Raw genomic sequence first — 26,386 nt, 5'->3', positions numbered from 1 at the left:
TTTGCATTCATGCATGAAACATATTTACTGAATATAAAGTTTGGGGAGTTGATGAGGCTCAGTTAGGATTTTTAGATGAGTGGTACAAGTGAAGGAAATAAGGTATTTGATATGTTCGATTTAATGTCAACTTTCATACCTTTTAAAGGTGTTAAATATTTTATTTATATTCCTAATTTAAAATTTCTTAGGCTATTTAAAACAACATAAAGAATACATCTGAGTCATGTTTTATATTGCTGTGTAATGTTACGTTAATTTTTTCTGAGTTTATATTTTTGCAAATTGTTCCTCTTTCTCCTTTTTACTGACCACTGTTATTTATCCGTAGAAACTGTAGACAGTGTTCAGAGTTGCCAGTTCCTTGATGACAGAATTCTGCAGTGCATAAAGCAGTATGCTGACAAGATTAAGTCTGGGATACTGAATACTTCCAAGCTTCTCAAAGAGTTGCTTTCTTGGAAGGTTTTAACCACAGAAGACTACACAACCTGTTTTTCTAGCAGAAATTTTCTGAATGAAGCAGTGGACTATGTCATTTGTCATTTGGTTCAAGAAAAGAATAGAGTAAAGACAAGGGTGTTTCTGCATGTTTTGAGTGAACTTAAAGAAGTGGAACCAAAATTAGCCACCTGGATCCAAAAACTTAATAGCTTTGGTACGTCACTTAATTCTAGAGATGCAGTTTCATAGGAAGGATAAACGTAGGCCTCTGAATCCTTTCTCATTTTCCTATCATCATTTATGATTTTTTAAAATGTAGAACCACAAGTTTGTATGGTTAAAAATGCTGTTTCCCCCAACTCACAATTTTTAGGTTACTTTTTGGAGGGGTTACAATATGCTTTTGTATAAGGTAGAAACACAGGAAAGTTCAGTCAGTAAGAAAATCCAGTCCTATGTTATGCAAAACTATTTGTCCTTGTGTGAAGTACGTGAATACTGGGTACAGCCATGGGTAGATAGCACCCCCTGGAGTCAGCTGCTGGGGAGTGCCCTCTGGGATCGTGCAGTTAAGTAGTCACATTCCTTAGTGGAGAATTTCCAGGAAAGAGTGGATGGAACTAATTGCTTAGGATCACCTGGGGCAAGTATGTATCTAAGGATTAAGAGAGAAATACCCTGGGGTTGACTTTCAGTGTTGTGAATCACAGGGTCATAACATTCTGGTCCTCTGCCCTGATTTTCCTAATGCGGTTCAGGAAGAACCCCCCAAGCAGGCTCTTTGACCAGAGCCACCTAAGGACTGCAGAAGGCAGCTGCAGAGAGAGCTGTTGACTAAACTAGGTGGTGATCTCTTCTGCTACCAGGGCCTTGTTTGTCCTGATGACCAGGTTGGCTGCTGCCTAGTGCTGTGGATGATTCACTTGGCACCTGCTGGGTAAAAAGGCTGGTGGGAGCCACAGCAGGGCAGGCCCTTTCAGCAGCGGTCTATAGAGAGAGCCTGCCTGACCTGCCTTAGAGACATGGAGCTGATAGAATTCCAGGGTTTCAGAGAATATATTGATATGTTTCTGTCAGTAGAGACGAAGTAAGATGGCAGCAAACTTGGTGTAGTTGATAACTAAATGGTGCTGTGTTGAGCATGCATCTCCATGGGTTTCTGGCCCCGGACAATTTCACCTAAGTAATGATTGCTATTAGTGTCTACTGACAATCAGACAAGTAAATTATAAAGTTATGTCTTACTTTAACCTGCTATATTTAACGAAGAGCCTAGTTTAAATGCAGTGGGAGCGGGGGTTAACGTTTCAGTACTAGGTGTGATCTGCTCCCTTCCCCTTAACGAGCACATGCTTTGATGTGAGCCATAGATGGAGATGTGAATGTGGTATTTCTTCATTGCTGATTCCCTTGAACCTTGTATGAGTATTTTATGTGATCCCTGATTCTGTTGTTTAAATACACTAATTTTTCATGTAACATGACTTCTGCAAAGCTAACTGTTTCATCTGGAAGAAACAGCTGTCCAGGGTAATTTTAACTTGGCAATCTCTGCTTCATTTGCGGACTGAGAACCTGTGGTCCGTCCTGTGTTAGAGGCGTGTCGGGGGAGAGAGCAGAGCCAATCCTTGCTTTTTGGCGGCTGTGTTAGTAGGTAGCAGGTGTTCACCTTTCAGTAGTGGCGTGTGAGGTTGCAGCCACCCCTTTTTCTGAGTTGGAGAAGGGAAGGATAAAAGCGGGAATAGTGACCACCTCGCATCTTGTGAGGAGGGTAAGGAGCCGTGATATTTTGGGGGATAAGGTGTAGTTCTTGGGTGTTGGGTGAGGAGTTCGCCCATTTTCTGTTTTATAGGCACTTGGCAAGTTCTGTATATTATTGGTATTTTGTTCTTACGGAGCATATGCAGAAAAGCATTGTAAAACCTTGTCAGCTTAATAATTGGAATGCAAATTTCAATTTGGAATTAAACTAATTGGAATGCAAATCATTGCGAAGTAGTGAAAAAGGTATTGTAATATTTTTAAAGGAATTTAATGCCTTTAAAAATGCCTTTTAAAGGCATTTAATTCCTTCTATCTTCTAGGTCTGATAAAAACTATATTAATAGAAACCTTTGGCCTACCTTGTTCAACTCATAGATAAGAATTACTATAGTTAACATATTAATGTGAAATGGTGTTTCTAAAATGCATAATAGCTTGAACAAGTTCGTTCTCCATTATTTGAATGTTTTCACTGAAAATGTAAGCAAACTGTAGTAGAGCTGCTTTCAGAGATGTGAAACTGAATGTGACTTTACAGCAAATAATTTTCCCCTTCTTCTGACTTGGGTTTTGTTTTTATTATAGGCTTAGATGCCACAGGACCTTTTTTTTCTCGTTATGGGGCCGCTCTGAAGGAGCTTGATTTTAGCATCATGACTTTTCTCTGGAATGAGAAATATGGTCATAAACTAGGCTCTATCGAAGGAAAGCAGCTTGATTATTTCTGTGAGCCAGCGTCACTGAAGGAAGCGCGATGTTTAATATGGCTGCTGGAAGAACACAGAGACAAGTTCCCAGCACTGCAGAATGCTTTGGATGAATTCTTTGATATAATGGGTATGTGGACTTGCAGTTTATATCTAATCTTAGAAAAAATCTCCCAAGGATCTAGCTTACTTAAATACTTAAAGAAAATAATGAAAATTATTATGGTACAACTGGCTTATTTGGGGAAATTAGTGTTAAGAATAGTGATTTTTTTTAAAAAATGTCATAAAGCCTTCTTACTCTGTGGAGTTAAGTGTTGTAGAGATATTCAGATGGATACATTACACGGACTGTACACCATACTATTCTCATAGTAGGTATTTTCACAGTGTCATGGCAGAGATTGTATATCAAAGGGATGGCGTTTCTTAGGAAATGGCTTGATTTGTAGCATTCAAGAAAACATTGGCTGCAGAAGTGGGTGATGCCTGCAGAATCTAGAACAGATAGAATATGTATTGTAGTGGGAAGAGCCTAGAGCTGGGAGTCAAGAAAAGTAGGCTGTGGCCCAGCTACTTTCCTAACTCAATTAATTAGAAACTTTCTTTTACTACTGCTTCAAGGCCCTGTGCTAGGTGTTAACAAGGAATTCAGAAATGCTTACGCTAGTCTCTGCCCTCAAGGACCTTATGTTTCAGAAAAGGCAGTAAAATGAATATACAGATAACTAATATGGGAGAAGAGAGGACCAGAAAAAGTGCTGAGGGGTTCTCCTTGGGGAGGAGGAAAGTCTTGGTGCAGGGGTAGAGTCCAAGTCCAGCTTTGAACATGGAGGTGGAATTTGACAGGTTGACATCCAGAATTAGAGACAGGGTGGAGGGGACTTGAGGGGGCTGCTTGGATAATGGCATGGAGTCCAGTTTGGCAGAATAGGTTAACTAGTAGTTAATTCTTTAACTTCTCTTGAATGTTAGTTTCTTCATCATTAAAATGAGGAATTGGAGCCAGTGATCTGTGTGCTTCTGTTTTGTTCAGAATTTTAATATTCTTAGATTCTAGATTAATTTAAATTTCTTGTCTTTGGTACTGCATGTATCTCTTAGGATAACGCCTCACCTCTGCCCCCACCTTTTCCCTTAGCATCAGAAGTCTGCTTATATATTGTCAGGAGTTAGACTTTCAAATTTTGTGCCATTTGTTTTAAAGGGTACATGAAAAGGTCTGGCCTTGTACAAAAATGTTATGCATTATGAAGTTCAAATGCAGTATAAGGAACCGAAAAGCTTACTTTTGTTGTGGTTCTCAAATATAGGTGACTTTATTTTCCTAGGACACTGCTTCATGACTGGAGGTGACATGCTTCTTGATAGCCTGAATTTATTGCCATCAGTTTGCTGCTGCTGGTAATAAAACGCTGTTCTGAGCTTACAAAACTCAATGCATGTTTGGATCACACAAGATAACTAAAAAGGACCCAACCCTCTCATTATGTGTTTTCCCTGATTCTTGTGTTCTATACCTAAAATATACAGTCCATCCAGTTGTGACTGTTTCTCTGCTTTTAGTCATAGGGTTGGAAGCCACCAGCCAAATGACCAGCCAACAGATTTTCAAGTTCACTACTTGTGCCTCTCACCCTCATCCCAGACACTTTCAATTTTGTCTCCTTTCCCTTAAAGGAATGACTGTATTTCTTAAAACTTCAAAATCCACTGATCTTGTAAATAAGAGTACTCAATAATATCACCAATGCCGTGATAATTGGGAGACCCAAACTCTCCTGGATCCTGCATGCATATTTCACTGTTGGAATTTCTGTGTAGATGGCCAAGAGACCCATTAAGAGCAATATGGCTTAAGCCACTTGTATCTCTAGAGACCTGTTTTTCCTGGTTATCTCAGATAATAACGTTTTAATATTGTTTTTAAGCAGGAAAACTCTGAAATTGGTCTCCACCCTTCCTCTTGCCTGTTACCCCATGTCTAGTTTGTTGCCAATTCAAATAAGCTTTGTTTTTGATCTGCCCTTCCGTGTCTACCGCCGCTTCCCTAGGCCAGGATCTTAATAATCTTTCCATGATTGCAGTAGCCTCCAAACTGGTCTCCATGCTTCTGACCCTCCTACTCCAAATCTTTCTCTTACGTTGCTGTTAGTGACTCTTCTAGAACATCGGTCTGATCCTATAAGTATTTTGTTTGGGAAGCACTTGCTTCATTTTGCCTACAAATTGAATTCACATTGTCTTTCTGGGTTCATTAGCACTCACCCCATCTGCCCTCTGAATATACACCCCACTTCCTGCTGTGTCCAAACCTGCATTGTGCTTTCCTTGCTCACATCCCACCCCTCTGCTTGTTCATTTCAAGTCTAACTTGTTCAAGTCCCCTCCTCCCCACATCCCTCCCTGACCCCTGACTCAGGCCACTCCCCTTGAAGACTTTATTATTCTGTCAGCTTGTTTCCACTGTTTGCTGTGGCATTTAGCACACTGAGCTATGGGTGTTTGCCTCTTTGTGTAGCTTGCAGAACATGAGGTTATCGATGGCAGGGACTTCTCTATACATTTCTGTATTCCCTGCACCTAGCGTAGAGTTCGGTGCCTAGAAAGCAGTCAAATTATGCTGAATTGGATTGAAATTTTGTGGTTCTTTGTAGTTGGTTTTCCGATGAGTTAGCCATTTTGCTCTTGGTTTCTAAGCTAAACTTATGTCAAAGCCAAATAAGGAGTAGAACATAGTGGATGTTAGTAGTATCTGGGGTGGTTTTCTTTAAGGCTTTAGTGTATCCTATGGCAATATAAACATTTTGTTTCCTCACAAAACCATCTGTATCTTCTTACAGACAGCCGCTGCACTGTATTAAGGAAACAGGACAGTGGTGATATGCCAGTAAGTTATTTGATCACTTTCAATGTTACGTTCTAATTCATGTCAGCCAAAGGAAGAGAGGAGGATCCAGGCCAGTGTTTGTTTACATCACAAGAGGCGCTCCAGAACCAAATCTTGAGGACTTCTGGATAACGTGTACGATTTCCTTAGAAAGTTAATCCCAATCTTCCTCTTGGAATTGGAACAACAGTCAGCACACTCTGAAGTTTAAATTAGACAATGTCCATAAGTTTTCACAACTAATAAATGTTAATCATAGATATAGGAAAGGAGTTCTTGAGTCATCTGCTGGCATAAAAATGAAACGTTATCTGTAATGATTAAAATTGCAATGTTTTGTTCTGTAAGGAAAACAAATGGACTTTGCTTTGAGTGGCTTACAATTGAGCTTAAGTTAAAATAATTCCAGAGTTGTCTTCCTTAGTAGTTTGTGGCAGTTTTCAGTCAGAAAGATACTTGTTTACTGATTTTTAGGATCAAGTCATCTATACTTGAAACTTTGTCTTAGCCTACTCTGTTAGACACTGTCTGGCTAACTGTAGAAACACAGCTGACATAGCCCATGGGAAGTAAATGCTTCTTCTGAATTCATTGTTTGTGCCCTGGTGTCTGGCCAGCTGTAGAATGTTGAGTTTGGTTTAGTAAAAGGAAAATCATTAAAGTATGATCAGCATGTAACTGGAATTACGTAATAAGTCTGATTAATTCCTTGAAATGACATAAACCTTGTTTAAAATGGGTACAACATGTTAGGTTGGAACAATTTAATTTTAGTTATAGCATTAGGCATCATTTAACTTCTTCTTATTTTCTATTATAAATCAAAACACTAGGGCTTAACACACTATAGTGTTAATTTTTGTTAAACATTTCATGTACTTCAGCTTAGGACTAGTCTGTGAAAATCAGTATGGTATCTTTATAATATATGGCAGCTTCATAACGCTGTTATATGAATGTTCAATAATTTTTATGTTTTAGTTTAATTCTACCAAGATAAAAAACAAAGGCAAGAAAAAGAAGCCAAAAGATTCAAAGGTATGGAGTATTTTCTGTATTGATTCTTGTCCAAAATAATTAATTGAATATATAAATAAATACAAATAAGAATTAACCAATTCTTGGGATATTTTGAAGTATTTTGTAGAGAAAGAATTTCTAGGCTTTTGTCTAAAGATGTTTTGGCAGTCTTCTACATATTGAGGAAGTTTAAGGTTCATGTCATATATAAGTAATTCTTGAAAGAGACTCTTTATTGTCCTTTTTATTTTCTAGATATTTCCTAGTGAAATCATTGTCATAATGTAGGACTTTGTATGGCTGGTCATAGAGCAATGTGACCAAGGCCGCTTTGGCATCAGGCAGACCTGGGTTCTTATCTTGGTTCTACCAATTGTTATTATTTTTATTATCTGTGCGACCTTGGGCAAGTTATTTGACTTCCGTGTGCCTTACTTAGTGTCATTATCTGTATGACAAGACGTGATACCTATTATTAATAACTAATAGAATTATTATCTAAAACATTCAAAATAAAGATACTGAATACTAATCATCATGACAGAATCTCAGAATTGAAAGGCTCCCTTCCTTCCTCTCACCTAAAGCTCTGCTTCAGGCACATGAGATAACTAGGGCATTATTTTTAAATCTTACGGTGGGTTCTTCGTGGCTCTCATGTATTTGGGGGATCAAATAGGGGGCAGGGGTTGAAAAAGTGAACAAATATTAGGGGAGGATGAGAGCAGCTTATAAGTTCCAATAAAACTTTTTATCTTTCACTATATGTCTTTAGTTTATCTAAAATGAGAGTTTAAACAGTGATAATTAAAAAAATTTTAGAGCGTTAGAAGCTACCTAAATGTTAATTTGGGCCTATTTTTGGCTGTTGAAAGTTTTATTCCTGTATGTTCCTGTTCACAAGAAAATTTAGATCAGTCATATATATTGGCAGTTTGTATGCATATTTATTTATGTAAGCATTCATCAGTTTTAGTGGTAATTTTAAGGTGGAAAATCCTTGTCATTTTTCTGTCTTTTAAACCAGCCTATGTTAGTTGGGTCTGGAACCACTTCAGTCGCACCAAATAATGAGACCGTCACTTCAGGTGAAGACCATAAGTAAGTACAGTCTGAAAATTTTTGCTTTATTTGAACTTAAAAGTGGTATTAATGTACTTTAAACTTGTGTTTTATTTCCCTAACTTCTCTAAAGATGTGCATCTATTAATGACAACCTGATGTGACCCCTCATGGTTGAATTTATAGTGTGGTCTGTCAGTGTTAAGAATTCATATAAACTGCATTAAAATCACAGGGCTGATGACCTTCATTTGATAAGTTTGAGAACCTACTCTGTGCAAGATACTGTGGGAAGATCCTAGAAACTATTCTTTAAAATGTTCAGTGAAGAGAATGTCCTGTTGATAATTACTAGGAAGATGTTTTGGAGGCTATAAATGATGTTGTGGTTTTAACCTTAGATGTTAGTGATTTCCAGTGGTAGCTGGTTGTTGAAACTGAGTTTTCAAGAGACAAATAGACAAAAGAAATAAAACTAGTGAGAAGCAGTGACCTTTTTATATCATTTTCCTATATGGACCAAAAACCCACAAAATTTTTTCCCCTCACATTTCTTTTTTTTTTAAATTAAGTTAAATTAATTTATTTTTTAAGTTATATTATTACTATCCACTTTTTTTTTGAATTTTATTTTACTTATTTTTCTTATACAGCAGGTTCTTATTAGTTACCCATTTTATACATATTAGTGTATACATGTCAATCCCAATCTCCCAATTCATCACACCACCACCACCCTGCCACTTTACCCCCTTGGTGTCCATACTTGTTTGTTCTCTACATCTGTGTCTCAGTTTCTGCCCTGCAAACCAGTTCATCTGTACCATTTTTCTAGGTTCCACATATATGCATTAATATACGATATTTGTTTTTCTCTTTCCGACTTATTTCTCTCTGTATGACAGTCTCTAGATCCATCCACGTCTCTACAAATGACCCAAGTTTGCTCGTTTTTATGGCTGAGTAATATTCCATTGTATATACGTGCAGCATCTTTTTTATCCATTTATCTGTCGATGGGCATTTAGGTTGCTTCCATGACCTGGCTATTGTAAATAGTGCTGCAGTGAACATTGGGGTGCATGTGTCTTTTTGAATTATGGTTTCCTCTGGGCATATGCCCAGTAGTGGGATTGCTGGGTCGTATGGTAGTTCTATTTTTAGTTTTTTAAGGAAACTCCATACTGTTCTCCATAGTGGCTGTACCAATTTACATTCCCACCAACAGTGCAAGAGGGTTCCCTTTTCTCCACACCCTCTCCAGCATTTGCTGTTTGTAGATTTTTTGATGATGCCCATTCTTACTGGTGTGAGGTGATAACCTCATTGTAGTTTTGATTTGCATTTCTCTAATAATTACTGATGTTGAGCAGCTTTGCATTTGCTTCTTGGCCATCTGTATGTCTTCTTCGGAGACCTGTCTATTTAGGTCTTCTGCCAATTTTTGGATTGGGTTGTTTGTTTTTTTAATATTGAGCTGTATGAGCTCTTTATGTACTTTGGAGATTAATCCTTTGTCCATTGATTCGTTTGTCAGTACTTTCTCCCATTCTGAGGATTGTCTTTTCGTCTTGTTTGTAGTTTCCTTTGCTTTGCAAAGGCTTTTAAGTTTCATTTTTGTTTTTCTTTCCATTACTCTAGGAGGTGGATCAAAAAAGATCTTGCTGTGATTTACATCAGAGTGTTCTTCCTATGTTTTTCTCTAAGAGTTTTATAGTGTCCAGTCTTATATTTAGGTCTCGAACCCATTTTGAGTTTATTTTTGTGTATGGTGTTAGGGAGTGTTCTAATTCCATTCTTTTACATGTAGCTGGCCAGTTTTCCCAGCACCACTTATTGAAGAGACTGTCTTTTCTGCAGTGTATATCCTTGCCTCCTTTGTCATGGATTAGTTAACCATAGGTGCATGGGTTTATCTTTGGGCTTTCTATCCTGTTCCATTGATCTATATGTCTGTTTTTGTGCCAGTACCATATTGTCTTGATTAGTGTAGCTTTGTACTGTAGTCTGAAGTCAGGAAATCTGATTCCTCCAGCTCCTTTTTTTTCGCTCAAGACTGCTTTGGCTATTCGGGGCCTTTTGTGTCTCCATACAAATTGTAAGATTTTTTGTTCTAGTTGTGTAAAAAATGCCATTGGTAATTTGATAGGGATTGCATTGAATCTGCAGATTGCTTTGGGTAGTGTAGTCATTTTCACAATACTGATTCTTCCAGTCCAAGAACATGGTATATCTCTCCATCTGTTTGTATCATCTTTAATTTCTTTCATCAGTGTCTTATAGTTTTCTGCATACAGGTCTTTTGTCTCCCTAGGTAGGTTTATTCCTAGGTATCTTATTCTTTTTGTTGCAGTGGTAAATGGGAGTCTTTCCTTAATTTCTCTTTCAGATTTTTCATCATTAGTGTATAGGAATGCTAGAGTTTTCTGTGCATTAATTTTGTATCCTGCAACTTTACCAAATTCATTGATTAGCTCTAGTAGTTTTCTGGTGGCATCTTTAGGATTCTCTATTTATAGTATCATGCCATCTGCAAACAGTGACAGTTTTACTTCTTCTTTTCCAATTTGTATTCCTTTTATTTATTTTTCTTTGATTGCCGTGGCTAGGACTTCCAAAACTATGTTGAATAATCGTGGCGAGAGTGGACATCCTTGTCTTTTTCCTGATCTTAGAGGAAATGCTTTCAGTTTTTCACCATTGAGAATGGTGTTTGCTGTGGGTTTGTCATATATGGCCTTTATGATGTTGAGGTAGGTTCCCTCTATGCCTGCTTTCTGGAGAGTTTTTATCATAAATGGGTGTTAAATTTTGTCAGAAGTTTTTTATGCATCTATTGAGGTGATCATATGGTTTTTCTTCTTTAGTTTGTTAATATGGTGTATCACATTGATTGATTTGTATATATTGAAGAATCCTTGCATCCCTGGGATAATCCCACTTGATCATGGTGTATGATCCTTTTAATAAGTTGTTGGATTCTGTTTGCTAGTATTCTGTTGAGGATTTTTGCATCTGTATTCATGAGGGATATTGGTCTGTAATTTTCTTTTTTTGTAGTATCTTTGGTTTTCTTATCAGGGTGATGGTGGCCTCATGGAATGAGTTTGGGAGTGTTCCTTCCTCTGCAGTTTTTTGGAAGAGTTTGAGAAGGGTGGGTGTTAGCTGTTCTCTAAATGTTTGATAGAATTCACCTATGAAGCCATCTGCTCCTGGTCTTTTGTTTGTTGAAAGATTTTTAATCACAGTTTCAATTTCATTACTTGTGATTGGTCTGTCCATATTTTCTATTTCTTCCTGGTTCAGTCTTGGAAGGTGATACCTTTCTTAGAATTGCTCCATTTCTTCCAGGTTGTCCGTTTTATTGGCATGGAGTTGCTTGTAGTAGTCTGTTCGGATGCTTTGTATTTCTGTGGTGTCCGTTGTAACTTCTCCTTTTTCATTTCTAATTTTAATGATTTGAGTCCTCTGCCTCTTTTTCTTGATGAGTCTGGCTAATGGTTTATCAATTTTGTTTATCTTCTCAAAGAACCGTCTTTTAGTTTTATTGATCTTTGCTATTGTTTTCTTTGTTTCTATTTCATTTATTTCTGCTCTGATCTTTATGATTTCTTCTACTAACTTTGGGGTTTGTTTGTTCTTTCTCTAGTTCTTTTAGGTGTAAGGTTAGATTGTTTATTTGAGATATTTGTTGTTTCTTGAGTTAGGATTGTGTTGCTGTAGACTTTCCTCTTAGAACTGCTTTTGCTGCCTCCCATTGGTTTTGGATCATCGTGTTTTCATTGTCATTTGTCTCTAGGTATTTTCTGATTTCCTCTTTCATTTCTCCAGTGATCTCTTGGTTACTTATTAACATATTGTTTAGCCTCCATGTGTTTGTGTTTTTTACATTTTTTTCCCCTGTAATTGATTCCTAATCTCATAGCATTGTGGTCAGAAAAGATGCTTGATATGATTTCAGTTTTCTTAAATTTACTGAGGCTTGATTTGTGACCCAAGGTGTGTTCTATCCTGGAGAATGTTCCGTGTGCACTTGAGAAGAAAGTGTAATCTGTTTTTGGATGAAGTGTCCTATAAATATCAATTATCAATTAAATCTATCTGGTCTGTTGTATCATTTAAAGCTTGTGTTTCCTTATTAATCTTCTGTTTGGATGATCTGTCCATTGGGGTAAGTGAGGTGTTAAAGTCCCCCACTATTATTGTGTTACAGTCGATTTCCTCTTTTATAGTTGTTAGCAGTTGCCTTATGTATTGAGGTGCTCCTATGTTGGGTGCATATATATTTATAATTGTTATATCTTCTTCTTGGATTGATCCCTTGATCATTATGTAGTGTCCTTCCTTGTCTCTTGTAACATTCTTTATTTTAAAGTCTATTTTATCTGATGAGTGTTGTTACTCCAGCTTTCTTTTGATTTCCATTTGCATGGAATATCTTTTTCCATCCCCACTTTCAGTCTGTATGTGTCCCTAGGTCTGAAGTGGGTCTCTTGTAGACAGCATGTAATATGGGTCTTGTTTTTGTATCCATTCAGCAAGCCTGTGTCTTTTGGTTGGAGCATTTAATCCATTCACGTTTAAGGTAATTCTCGATATGTATGTTCCTATTACCATTTTCTTAATTGTTATGGGTTTGTTTTTGTAGGTCCTTTTCTTCTCTTGTGTTTCCCACTTAGAGAAGTTCCTTTAGCATTTGTTGTAGAGCTGGTTTGGTGGATTCTCTTAGATTTTGCTTGTCTGTAAAGCTTTTGATTTCTCCATGGAATCTGAATGAGATCCTTGCTGGGTAGAATAATCTTGGTTGTAGGTTCTTCCCTTTCATCATTTTAAATATATCATGCCACTCCCTTCTGGATTGTAGAGTTTTTGCTGAGAAATCAGCTGTTAACCTTATTGGGAGTTCCCTTGTATGTTATTTGTCGTTTTTCCCTTGGTGCTCTCAAGAATTTTTCTTTGTCTTTAACTTTTGTCAGTTTGATTACTATGTGTCTCGGCGTGTTTCTTCTTGGGTTTATCCTGCCTGGGACTCTCTGTCTTCCTGGACTTGGGTGGCTATTTCCTTTCCCATGTTAGGGATGTTTTCAACTGTAATCTCTTCAGATATTTTCTCAGGTGCTTTCTCTCTCTTCTCCTTCTGGAACCCCTATAATGTGAATGTTGTTGCATTTAATGTTGTCCCAGAGGTCTCTTAGGCTCCCTTCATTTCTTTTCATTCATTCTTCTTTATTCTGTTCCATGGCAGTTAATTCCACCATTCTGTCTTCCAGGTCACTTATCCGTTGTTCTGCCTCAGTTATTCCGCTGTTGATTCCTTCTAATGTATTTTTCATTTCAGTTATAGTATTGTTCATTTCTGTTTGTTTGTCCTTTAATTCCTCTAGGTGTTTGTTCTTTAATTCTTCTAGGTCTTTGTTAAACATTTCTTGCATCTTCTCCATCTTTGCCTCCATTCTTTTTCTGAGGTCGAGGATCATCTTCACTGTCATTATTCTGAATTCTTTTTCTGGAAGGTGGCCTGTCTCCACTTCATTTAGCTGTTTTCTGGGGTTTTATCTTGTTCCTTCATCAGGCACATAGCCCTCTGCCTTTTCATCTTGTCTGTCTTTCTGTGAATGTGGTTTTTGTTCCACAGGCTGCAGGGTTGTAGTTCTTGCTTCTGCTGTCTGCCCTCTGGTGGATGAGGATATCTAAGAGGCTTGTGCTAGCTTCCTGATGGGAGGGACTGGTGATGGGTAGAGCCGGGCGTTGCTCTGGTGGGCAGAGCTCGGCAAAACTTTAATCTGCCTGTCTGGTGATGGGTGGAGCTGGCTTCCCTTCCTGTTGGTTTTTTGGCCTGAGGCGACGCAACACTGGAGCCTACCCGGGCTCTTTGGTGGGGCTAATGACAGACTCTGGGAGGGCTCACGCCAAGGAGTACTTCCCAGAACTTCTGCTGCCAGTGTCCTTGTCCCCATGGTGAGCCACAGCCACCCCCCGCCTCTGCAGGAGACCCTCCAACACCAGCAGGTAGGTCTGGTTCAGTCTCCTATGGGTCAGTTCTCCTTCCCCTGGGTCCCGATGCGCACAGTGCTTTGTGTGTGCCCTCCAAGAGTGGAGTTTCTGTTTCCCCGAGTCCTGTCGAAGTCCTATAATCAAATCCTGCCAGCCTCAAAGTCTGATTCTCTAGGAATTCCTCCTCCCATTGCCAGACCCGCAGGATGGGAAGCCTGACGTGGGGCTCAGAACCTTCACTCCAGTGGGTGGACTTCTGTGGTGTAAGTGTTCTCCAGTTTGTGAGTCACCCACCCAGCAGTTATGGGATTTGATTATATTGTGATTGCGCCCCTCCTGCTGTCTCCTTGTGGCTTCTCCTTTGTCTTTGGATGTAGAGTATCTTTTTTGGTGAGTTCCCTTGTCTTACTCTCGATTATTGTTCAGCAGTTAGTTGTGATTCTGGTGCTCTTGCAAGAGGGAGTGAGCGCACGTTCCTCTACTCCGCCATCTTGAACCAATCTCTCTCTTCCCCCACGTTTCTTTTTTTTTTTCTTTTTGCGGTACTCGGACCTCTCACTGCTGTGGCCTCTCCCGTTGCGGAGCACAGGCTCCGGACGCGCAGGCTCGGCGGCCATGGCTCACGGGCCCAGCCACTCCGCAGCATGCAGGATCTTCCTGAACCGGGGCACAAACCCGTGTCCCCTGCATCGGCAGGCAGACTCTCTACCACTGTGCCACCAGGGAAGCCCCCCCACGTTTCTTAACTGAGTTGTAATAACAGTTGGTTTTGTACATTTCCATGGATTCTTTGAATGGAGGGATTGTTTTAAGTTAAAATAATAGTAGCCTATATTTTGATAGCACTTATGTACCAGGCACTATTTTAAGAGCTTTTTATGTATAACTCATTTAATCCACTCTTTTTTCTAGGAGATAAGTAGTAGTATTATATTCAGTTTACAGATAAGGAAGCTCAGGCACAGTGTAGTTGAGTGTCCAAGGACACAAAGCTTGTACATAGCAGAGCCAGAGTGTAAATCAGCAGTCTGGTGTAGAGCCCACACTCAAACTATGATATCTTTTCAGAGTGTTAGAATCTTATACTGTTTTTTTAAAAAATCTTTTTATTTAAGTACCTTTTACCAGTCTCAGTCTCACCTTAACTTAAATTGATAGCAGTTATGATAAACTCTGTCATTTTTCTCTTTAACAGGTTACAATTAGTGCAACATTGATTTTTTTTAAAACCAGAATTTAAAAAATATTTCCTCTTGGTAGCAAGAGTAAGTAATTAAAAGTACTTAGGTATCTTGTACCTTACCTAGTAGTCAGATATCTTGTACCTTATTCAGTAGTCACGTATCTCGTACGTTACTCAGGAGTCAGGTATCTCTTGACCGTAATTGTGGAAAGGTAACTGTTCTGCATTAAATTCTCTGGTAGTGTTTTTTTGCATCCTGAAGTTGAGTAATATGTTGCCATCTTTATTTCAATTTAAATGTTAACTCTGGGCCACCTGAAAGTTAATTACTCACAAAATTGTGGGTTTTTTTCTTTTAATCAGCAAACGCAATTCAAATTCTGCGGGCCCATTTGTAGTGCCTGACCATCTTCGTCACGATGTAGAAGAATTTGAAGCTCTGTATGGACAGCACAGTAATGAATATGTTGTCCGTAATAAGAAGCTGTGGGACATTAACCCAAAACAAAAATGTTCAACTCTATATGAGTAAGTAGTTTAACATTCCTACAACTATTATACTGAGGCTGCCAGTTAAAGATCTTAAGTTATTTACTTTGTGTCCCTTTATGTTTATTAAAGGAATCACTGATTGGCTCACAAACTCTGGGGAAGAAAAGTGTTTTTATGGCTTTTGTCATGTATTACACAGAGTTAATTGAAGATTTTTAACTATTACATTTAGAATCCTAATGATTATTAGTTTTGTCAGTTTGAGCTGCTAATGTAGATTCTATTTCCAAAACTGTCCTGGTATGTCCTGATAGGAATGATAAACAGTTTCCAGCCATAATCTTTTATCATGAATTCCAAAGTATATACATTTGACAAGGAAGAGTATAATTATTTGATCTCATTGTCCTTATGTTGATGATGCAGTTGTTTGGCGTCTCCTAAGTCCAGTGACAATTAATGTAGCTTGGTGAAGTACTGCCCTTTAATGGGGAAGGGATACCAGGATCTGGTTATTACTTCTGCTGAGATAGTTGTCCAGCTGTGATGGTATAGAACACATATAGAACCCTGTATCTCTTTATTGAATTGAAAACTTGACTTCCAGACATTTATCTAAGTAAAGAGAAACAGACTTTTCCTTTAAAGAAACTTTGGGCTCAATTACTTTTGGATTGAAGATATGAATGTGAAATTAACACTAGGGGACTCCCCTGGCGGTCCATGATTCAGCACATCTACTGCAGGGGGCATGGGTTCGATCCCTGGTTGGGGAACTAAGATCCTGTATGCCACATGATATGGCCAAAAAAAAAGAAAAGAGAAATTAACACTAAAGTCAAGTCTTTGTGGGGTGGATACAGTAGTGGAGTAAAGAGTTCAGAAAAATCTAGGAAACGTTTGCCTTTTTTTTTTTTTTTTTTTTTTTAGCTTGGCATTAATAAGTTGTGCATGATGCCTTCCTTAGGAAAAGAAGTTGAGGGGCAAAGATCTGCAACAGAAAATTAATTTGAAAGCAAACTCCTGTCTCAGAAAAGAGGGGATATATGTATACATATAGCTGATTCACTTTGTTGTACAGTAGAAACTAACACAACATTGTAAAGCAACTATACTCCAGTAAAAATTAATTTAAAAAAATGAACTCCTGGAAAACCCATCACTCATCTATAGTTTGGTTATTGTTACTTCTCTTTTTCTCAGTTGCATTGTTCCTATTCAGTCTTGTTATATCCTCTTGGATCCCTTTTCGTAGTTTTTCTTCAGAGTTGAAGTGCTGAGCAAATCATACTCTCAGAGAACTGGATGACAACCTGGAATCAGCTATAAAACTACACCAGTATTTCTTAAAACATGCTGGACTTTGCTTCAAGCATCCAAAACTGAAGCTAAACTGTAGTTTCCAGGAGCTTGCTTCTTAAAGAATTTATTACCACTATAAGTGGGAAGAAATTTAATAACTTTATGAGAAACCAATAGGCTGATTTGTTTGTGTATTTTGAGATAGAATTTATATCTTATAATAGGAGAAAGTCAAGAAGTTACAGGAATTCATACCTCAAAACATAATTCTTTCCTTGAATTTTCAAAAGTAAACATGTAATGATTGGCTTAAGAATGATTTTTTTAGTGGCCAATGGGTAAGAGAAAGAAAAATAAAATTATTGTATATGAAAAGAGTGTAGAGTAGAAACATATTAGATAAGAAGTCAAGAATACTATGATAACTGCTGTTAACTTTTTCTTGATGTAAGTATTTCAGTTTAAAGTAGGGGGTTGGACTGATTTTTTTTTTTCAGTGACCTCCACCTTATTCTAACATTTTATGATACACATAGTTGAAGCATAATAAATTTCAGTAGGTGGCATTCTACATTCAGTTTTTCCTAACACCTCTTTAGTAGTGTTAATTAGTCAAGATTTATTAACCACTTAAGGTTAAGCACTGGGGAAGATTTCAGAAAAAGTAGAAAATGTAGTTCTATCACGCAGCTTACAAGTAGCAGGAGCGCAAAATTGATCATTGGTTGAATCACTGTATTGCAAATAAAAATGACTTTGTGCAATAAGAATTGGGTTTTTTCTCCCTATCAGTCTTTGCCTACCAAAAAGAAAATGTGGTTCTTGCTTACTTGTCATGCTCTCTTCCAGGAAAGAGGGAACTGGGTCCTCATCTTTTAATCTATTTCTTTAAAAAAAAAGGAATCATGAGCATGTAGAAAACAGTGATTTTTCAAAGGGGCACAACCAGAATAGTAGGATGGGAATGCTTTTGGAAATATTTTTCCCATTCCTATCCCTTGCCCCTGTTCTGACAGTGACATGCACTAGCACGTGACAGTCCATTAAGGACCATTTAAGACACTAATGATCATCACTGAATTATGAAAATATACATACACATATTTGCAAATGGGAAAATAATTTGAAAATCATATATTTGATAAGGGGCTAATATCCAAAATGTATAAAGTACTGATACAACTCGATAGCAAAAGAACCAAACAGTCCAATTAAAAAATGGGCAGAAGACCTGAATAGCCATTTTCCCAAAGAAGGCATACAGATGGCCAACAGGTACATGAAAAGATGTTCTGCATCATTAATCGTTAGGGAAATGCAAATCAAAAACACAATAATGTAATAACCTACAATGGAAAGTAACCTGAAAAAAAGAAATAACTGAATCACTTTGCTGTAAAACCTGAAACTAACACAATATTTTAAGTCAACTATACTTCAGTTTAAAAATAAACACACAATAAGCTATCATCTCCATCTCATACCTGTTAGAATAGCTTTTATCAAAAAGACTAGAAATAAGTGTTGGCAAGGATGTGGAGAAAAGGGAACCCTTGTTCACTGTTGGTGGGAAGGTAAATTGGTATAGTCACTATGGAAAACAGTATGGAGGTTCCTTAAAAAATGAAAACATGTACATGTATGTAATATAGCAACTGTTGTTATCTGTGGTAAAATTAACTTTATTATTATTTTTATCACTTCCATCAAGCACAGCATGGCCAGTCTGCCTCAGGTTCTGAAGTGCAAGAACACTATCCCTATTAGAGCCTGGATTATGAAGAAATCATATTTGTGCTATCTTGGGCCCCATGTTTATCTACAGAGACTATTTTTCAAGGCTAGAAAAGCATATAAATAGAGTTAAAGTTCATTTTGTGTTGCATTTCAAATAACAATCACTATAAAAATTTTATTCACAATGTGGTTATAATGCTATTTTTCTTTGGGCTAGGGACCCTTGTTGAATTAAATTTTGTTCTGTTTGAATGTATGAAAAATTCATTGCTATTTAGCCAGTGGAAAAAACATGGAGGTTCTATTTCTTCAAAAAAAAAAGGTGTGTATCCTTTCAGACTTTTTATTTTATTTTTTTGGCCGCACCGTGTGGCATGCAGGATCTTAGTTCCCCGACCAGGGCTCAAACCCATGCCCCTTGCAGTGGAAGTGTGGAGTCTCAACCACTGGACCAGGGAAGTCCCCAGACTTTTAAAATGTTTATATGTATGAAATATATGCTTTGGACTTTATAAGCTGTTATTTAACTCTACACTCAGCTTTGTCATTTGCCCTTTTCACCTAAAAATGCATGGTGAGCATTTTTTTTGTATCCTTAAGTATTCTTCAGGAATCTGACTTTTATCAGTTACTCAATAATCATCACCATATCTATATCATCATTCATGTTGCGAACTCTTGAAAAGCTCTCTGCTAAATTACTGGTAATGGTTTTCTTTCCTGTGCTCTCTGTTCTTTAGTGATCCCATTTTGGATTTAAGTATTTTAATGCAGGTAGAAAAGCTTTATTTTTTAATGATTCTCTTTAGTATTCATCACGGAGAGCAAAAAGTAAATACACATAACACCACTGATGAATTATCTGCTGTGGCTTGTGGCAGCTAAACACCAACTGGAAAGGTCTCTCTTGGGACAGATTGTGGGGTCAGTGTTATTTATACCAATTGGCCAGAACCCTCAGCAAGGGTTATTGTTCCTGAGGCTACAGTGATTTGCTTCTTTTTACCTTATTACCCTCCCTCAACAGTTTCTGCTTTTAGAGATTTCTCATTAAAAATGAAGTTTGATTAGAATCTTAAGGCAAACGCATATTTAACCTGTTACCTTGCAAAACAACATGTATGTAGGGGAGTTTCTATTGCAGAGCTTATTCTAAGGGGAAAATGTTTATCAAAAAACACTTTAAAAGAGACTGACGGCTTTTAAGTATTTAGATCAGCAGTGCAGACAAAGAGAAGTGGCTTTTGGTCTTTATGTTTCAGTATAGCAGTTGCTTTGAATAGGGGTTAATCACTTGTAATTGTCCTGTGCATTTATGTGCAGCAGCATCTGCACATAAAGTGGTTTTCTTTTGCTTCAAAGAAGTATTGTTTTTACCTTCCTCCTGAATAAGTTATCTTCCTGGTTAGCTTTAATTTACTAAGAATGTTCCTTTGGAGGTTTTTGCTCTTGAAAAAGCCTTCTTAGTGTACTTGGTATGTGTCTTTCTTGCTAGTTGTGCCACTGTTACAGACTGAATACCAAATTCAAATGGGAGAGGAAGCCTCTTTGAGCCTGGCACAAGAATGGCAAAAGAACATGGCCCCAGAACTGGAGTGAACAAACCCAGTCCACAGATGGAGGCAGGTTAAGGGATTGGCCCCATTACTGTGGATCTGATCCTGCACTGTGATGGTTTATTGATCAGACCTAATTGATTTCAATAATTCTGAATCATTGTATATTCCTAAACAGAGAAATGTTAATAGATTTACTATATGTAAATTCCAATAGGATTTTTTTGAAATTTGATTTCCTTTTTTCATTTGATGTTCTTGTTAGCCTTGTTATTTTTCTTGAATAAGTTTCTTTGATTTTCATTGTTTTTTAAAATATAGGGAATAATTATTTAACTGAAATTTATAAAAATAACTTTTTAATCTCCTTTAGCTTTTTTCCCCAAAATTTTTTAAAGGATTATTTTCTGAGGGGTAAACAAAATTTTATTTATAGTATCATTGATTACAGTTAGCCTTTCTCAGATTTAATATGAGTATAACATATTTGTTGGGGAGGTGTCAAGATCAGTTAGAAGTGAAGTAGTATTTTGCTTTGGGAGAAATTTTGGGAAATATTTTTTTCAGATAAACATGTACAAGTACTTCCTTATAATAACTTATGTAAATTTTTTCCAAGTTATTTCTCTCAGTTGTTAGAGGAACATGGTCCCTTGGACATGAGTAACAAGATGTTTTCTGAAGAATATGAGTTTTTCCCAGAAGAAACTCGACAGATACTAGAAAAAGCAGGTGGTTTGAAATCTTTTCTCCTGGGATGTCCTCGTTTTGTTGTGATTGACAACTGTATTGCGTTGAAGAAAGTTGCGTTACGGCTTAAGAAAAAGAGAAAGAAGAAAAACATTAAGACAAAAGTAGAAGAAATTTCAAAAACAGGAGAGTATTTACGAGTTAAACTACCGCTGAATCCAGCTGCTAGGGAATTTAAACCAGATGTGAAATCCAAACCAGTGTCTGACTTATCTTCACCACCAGCTTCTGAGGATGTGAAGCCCCACCTTACATCTGCTAATTCTCCCCAGTCACCTTGTGAAGCTGTGAAGCCGAAACTAATTTCTGATAATTCTTCCAAATCAGTTTCTGAGGATGAGAAGCCCAAAGGGGTGTCTTCTGATTCTCCCAAACCAGTCTCCGAGGAGACAAGTCACAAACGTGTCTCCTCGAATTCTCCCAAACCAGTTACAGAGGATGTGAAACCAACCTATTGGACTCAACCCCAGGTGGTCACAGGATACTGTACGTATCTTCCCTTTCGGGGATTTGACATTACCCAGACACCACCAGCGTTTATAAATGTGTTACCAACTTTGCCCCAGTATAGCATTTATGCACCTCTGGCCAGAGTTTCTTCTGAATATCAGCTGCAAAGATCAATACCAGTGGTGCCGTCTTTTGTAGCCAGTGACATAACAGAAGTGTGTTTTGAGGGCCATCATTTCAGTGCTGAGAATGCCCCTGGTAACCAGATTGCCTCTGAAACACAAATCCTTCAGGAATCTTTGGAAATACCAGTAAAGTCACAGTGCATCACGGATGGTGCTGATACAGCCCAAAGTGAGTCTAACAGAAATGATGACCACTGTGGGAATTCTGCCAAGCAGGAAGTAAATCCAGAAAGCACCGATGAAGTAACAGATACTCCACATACACAAATGGTTGCTGTACAGGTAAGACTGAAAATAGAAAGCCTTCTTAATACTAAAGTTAAATTTTCCTCTTCATTTTTCATTGCCATTATATTTACTAAAATTCTTTAAAATGATGGACTTTATGAACCCTTTTGTAGGGCGTGACAGGTAATGCCAGAAGGAATTTTTGGGTTTGGTAAATAACATCCTTCCTATCCAAGTTTTGCACCAGTTGAGAAATAAGATAGTGGAACCAGCAGATGGAGCCAAAACATCACCTTGATAATTAATAAAAGTATGGCAGGAAGATGTGGCTGTTTCTGTAGAGAGTGCCTGTCCTAAGAGTGAAGCCCATGACATACCAGCTTCCCCACCTAGTTACAGCAGTGCTGGACTAGAAGGCCTCCTAACTTGGGTGCCTGCCCCTAAGACATAGTGCACGGAGAAGGAAGGGGAAAACGTGCTTTCTGCATGGGCAGCTCCCAAGAAAAAGAAAAAAGGAAGAGTCCGGGCTGCACATGCCCAATTCTCCTACCAAACCAGGGGAGGAGTGAGGGAGTTAAAAGACACAACCAGATGGAGAGAAACAAGAGAGATGTGAATAAAAGTTCCTGACAAGCATGAGAATAAGCTAAGGTTCCTCTATAGTTAACTTCATCAGGCATGAATTCATTAAATCCTTATTGGTTATCCTCCTACTCGTTAAGTTTTTTGCTTTCTAGAAAACTTTGAAGAATTATGTTAACAGTAACGAACCCAAATCATTTTCACTTTTACTAATTATAAATAATCACTTTTTCCTGTTACAAATATTTGTAGAAAGCATAGAACATTATCTAAAGTGGCCAAAAAAAACCTTGAAAAAGTTATGGGCATGTTTCAAAATGTTATTACATGATGGATTTATTTTACTAGTGCAGTTGAGATAGACTGAATGTATTTGTTTTGCCCCAAAGGTGTCTCGGAATATAATGCATCAAGAAGTCAATACTGAGCCGTATGATCCTTTTGAGGCACAACAGGTGAGTCAGAATCATATTAAACTGTTTAAAGGTTTAATTTTCTTTACTTTTAACTAGATGGGAATGACGAACTTAGAACTATTTTGAAGCCAGTTATTCCATACAAAACATTATAGAATAAGCTTTAGAACATAACAAAAAATTATTGTTTTGTTTTTATTGTTTGAATGTGGGAAGGGGAGGCAGAGGAAAAGGTAAGTTTTTTCTAGCTTACTGATTGTGAAGTATAACGGCTTTATTGTTTTAACTGGTATAATGAGCCTGTATTAATTTATAAATAAAAGCTTATTCACATGAATAATACAGAAATTATTATGAAAACTTTCACCACTTTAAGAATGATTCAATTAGAAAATCTATTAATATAATTACTGTGTTAATATATCTTAAGAGAAAAGTCATTTGATCAACTCCATAGTTGCTGATAGGGTATTGGAAAAAATTCAAGTTTTTTTCTTGACTAAAACTCATAATCAAATGGGAATAGATGAATACTTTTCAACATGCTTGTATCTTACTTAAGCCAAATGCATCATCTTGCTTAAAGGTTATATATCATCATTAATATTTATTATTATCCTGGAGATATTAGCTGAAAAAATCAGATAAGAGAAAAAAATAAGATTTTAAAGGTGGAGGTATAAGTATCATTATTTACAGAGGCTAAGACTGTGTCCCTGGAACATCCAAAGTGATCAACCGAAAACCCAATACCAAAATGTAAGATAATTCAGAAGGTTGATTGGATAAAATTCCTTTCCATATATAAGCAACCCATTGCAAATTATATTAAAAGAAAAGATTACATTTTCAATAGCATCAAAAAGATAAAATATGTAAACCTGTGAAAGAAGACTTTAAAGTGCTACTGAGACACACAGAAGACTTAATGAGAAAATGTTCAGTGTACTTGAATAGGATGACCTATTATTAAAGAGATTGGTTCTCTAAAGATTTTACTTTAACACAGTCTCAAAACAAACATGAACAGAGTGTATTAGTTATCTACTGCTGCATAACAAGCTACCTCACAATTTCTATGAGTCAGGAATGGAGGAGCAGTTTAGCTGGGTCATTCCAGATATTTCTTATGAGCTGCAGTCAAGGTGTTGACCTTGGCTCAAGCATCTGCAGGAGTAACTGGGACTGGAGGTGCTACCTCCAGGATGGCTCATTCACACGCCTAGCAAGTTGGTGCTGGCTGTTGGCAGGAGGCATGAGTTCCTTGCCTGTGGACCTCCACCTAGGGCTGCTTGAGTGTCCTCCTGAGGCCTGGCTTTCCCCAGAGTGGGTGATCCAAGGCAGAAGTAACAGTGGCTTTCATGACCTACTTTAGGAAGTCACAGTGTATCGCTTCTCCTGTATTTGTCTTGGTCACATAGACCAACCCACCAACCCTGATACATTGTAGGCGAGGATTATACAATGGCATGAATACCAAAAGGCAAGGATCTTGGGGGCCACCTTGGTGGCTGGCTACTGCATAGAATTTATTTGAAACTGGACAAATTGATTCTAAACTTCATATGGAAAAACAAACATCAAGAATGCCCATGGAAAAGAAACTATAGGAAGGGGAGTTGTGCAGGTAGGTATCAAAACATAATATAAATCTATGTTAGCACATAAATAGACCATTAGACTAAGAATCCAATAGAACAAAATATAGAAATTTAAGGTCTAATAAAAATGCTAGCTGTTGGTGAGCAAAAAGTAGATTATTAAATACGTGGTGTTAGGAGAAGTGCGTTGCCATCTAGAAAAACTTAACTTGGATCCCTACCTCATTCCATATACCAGCATAAATTCCAGGCAGATAAAATATTTAAATATTAAAAACTGGACCTAGAAGAGTACCTAGAAGAAAAGGAAAATTTTTAAAATAAGATTAATGAACAGCAGGACAGAAAAATATTTGTGTATATGTGTTTACACACACATATGTAATGTGTCTGTACATGCACATAACATATATATATGTATGAACAAATATATACAGCATCAAAACACAAATGACCAACTAGGAAAATTATTTGCAGCATAGGACAGAGAACTAATTTCCTTGCTTAGCATATGAAGTTGCTGTAAATCAATAAGGAAAAGATTAATAATCTGACACAAAAATGGGAATGGATGGGAATAGACAATCTGCAATAAAAGAAATAAGGATACTTTTTAAACATATAAAATGGTGCCTAACCCCAATGGAAGTAAGAAAAACAATCATTTATACATTATTGAAAGAATATAAAAATGTAAATTTTGGGGGAAGGCAATTTGGAATTTATCTGCGTTCATATATGTGTACAGAGACCCGTGAACAGGATATTTGTATATTTGTTTTATCTGTATTTATGTCAACAAAAAATTGAATACAACGTGAATATCCATCGATATTCACTAGTTAAGTGAATTATGGTACATCCATATAATGAATATTACTCTGTCATTTAAAAATGAAGCAATTCTATGATCACTGGTTAGGAGTGATTTATAATATCAGGTGTGTAATTAATTAGGAATAAGTAAGGTTAGAACTTCGTGTTACCTGCTACTATTTTTACAAATAGCTTTACAGTTTTAGCCAATTATAAAATATAATATAGAGCCCTTAAATTTTTTAATGAACAATACTGAAAATTATGAAAGAGAAATTGAAAATTATCTACATTCCCATCACCCGTGTTAGAATTTGATGTGCAGCCTTCCAGGTTTTATTTTAACATTGGCATTTAAGTTAGCAATGCTTTTTATTTTATTTATTTATTTATTTTAGCAATACTTTTTAAAAGATGGTATCATACCGTATATGTTACATTTGAAATTTTCAGTCTTAATATATTGTGGACTTTTTTCCATGTCAGTAAATACCAATTTTTCACCAACATTTTTAATGCATGCTTGGTATTCCATTATATGAATTCATAGATTATTTGACTAGATTCTTTTGTCGAACATTTAGATTATGTTAGCTTTTCATGCTTACAGTGCTGTGGTGAACATTGTTGTCTGAATATGAGTGTATACCAAGTAGAATGAGTGGTATTGAGTTCTTACACTACTTAGCTTTAACCCGGTATGCTGTGTTGTTTGAGCCAGTGTTTTTACCCTCATATAAATATTCTCATCAGTGTTGGGATAATTCACGAATGCTTTCTTAAATTAGCTCTTAGTTTCAAGACCTTGACATTAGCATAGTTGATTGCTGGTTTCTCAACCAGTGAGACTTAAAATTATCCCCAGCACGGCTGCTTTCTTCTGGGACTTTGAGAAGTTGCCTGTCTTCTCTAAACCTTGGTTTCCTGATCTTTAAAAACTGAAAATAACATACCTCTCACACAGTTTTGGTGAAATTGAAGTATAATAACATAGAGATGGCATATAACTTGCTGCCTGTCTCTGTTAGCAATTTGGGGCATATGAATTAATTCATAATACTGAGTTGCATTGTGATCCTTTTGCTGAATTGAGACTGAAAACAGAAATAACTAAGATCTAAAACTGTAAAGGCTTGCTTGTGGGTCATAGTAAGGTTCACCATTTAGTTGATTATTTAAATATGGGCTGTATTCGTAGAGCTGAACT

The 26,386-nt window shown here is 37.1% G+C and overlaps 1 protein-coding gene across 17 annotated transcripts in view; it reads left to right on the top strand.

The window, feature by feature from the left end:
* The window catches only part of TTC3 (tetratricopeptide repeat domain 3), a 139,316-nt gene that overhangs the window by 78,358 nt on the left and 34,572 nt on the right, over positions 1–26,386 (top strand). For 16 of the 17 annotated variants that reach the window (XM_027099525.1, XM_027099442.1, XM_027098521.1 and 13 more), the window contains 8 exons: positions 332–658; positions 2,794–3,045; positions 5,759–5,805; positions 6,787–6,843; positions 7,853–7,926; positions 15,428–15,592; positions 20,771–21,818; positions 22,736–22,801. In XM_027099525.1, coding sequence (XP_026955326.1) covers positions 332–658; positions 2,794–3,045; positions 5,759–5,805; positions 6,787–6,843; positions 7,853–7,926; positions 15,428–15,592; positions 20,771–21,818; positions 22,736–22,801 — 2,036 coding nt within the window. The remainder of the gene's footprint in view (positions 1–331; positions 659–2,793; positions 3,046–5,758; positions 5,806–6,786; positions 6,844–7,852; positions 7,927–15,427; positions 15,593–20,770; positions 21,819–22,735; positions 22,802–26,386) is intronic. The other variant, XM_027099189.1, reaches the window with a different exon arrangement.

The sequence above is a fragment of the Aethalodelphis obliquidens genome, unplaced genomic scaffold (assembly GCF_003676395.1).
Source record: "Aethalodelphis obliquidens isolate GAN/ISIS:26980383/991018 unplaced genomic scaffold, ASM367639v1 scaffold1, whole genome shotgun sequence".
NCBI classification, from domain to species: Eukaryota; Metazoa; Chordata; class Mammalia; order Artiodactyla; family Delphinidae; genus Aethalodelphis; species Aethalodelphis obliquidens.
The sequence above is the reverse complement of the archived record's forward strand: the minus strand, read 5'-3'. Positions and strand labels throughout refer to the sequence as shown.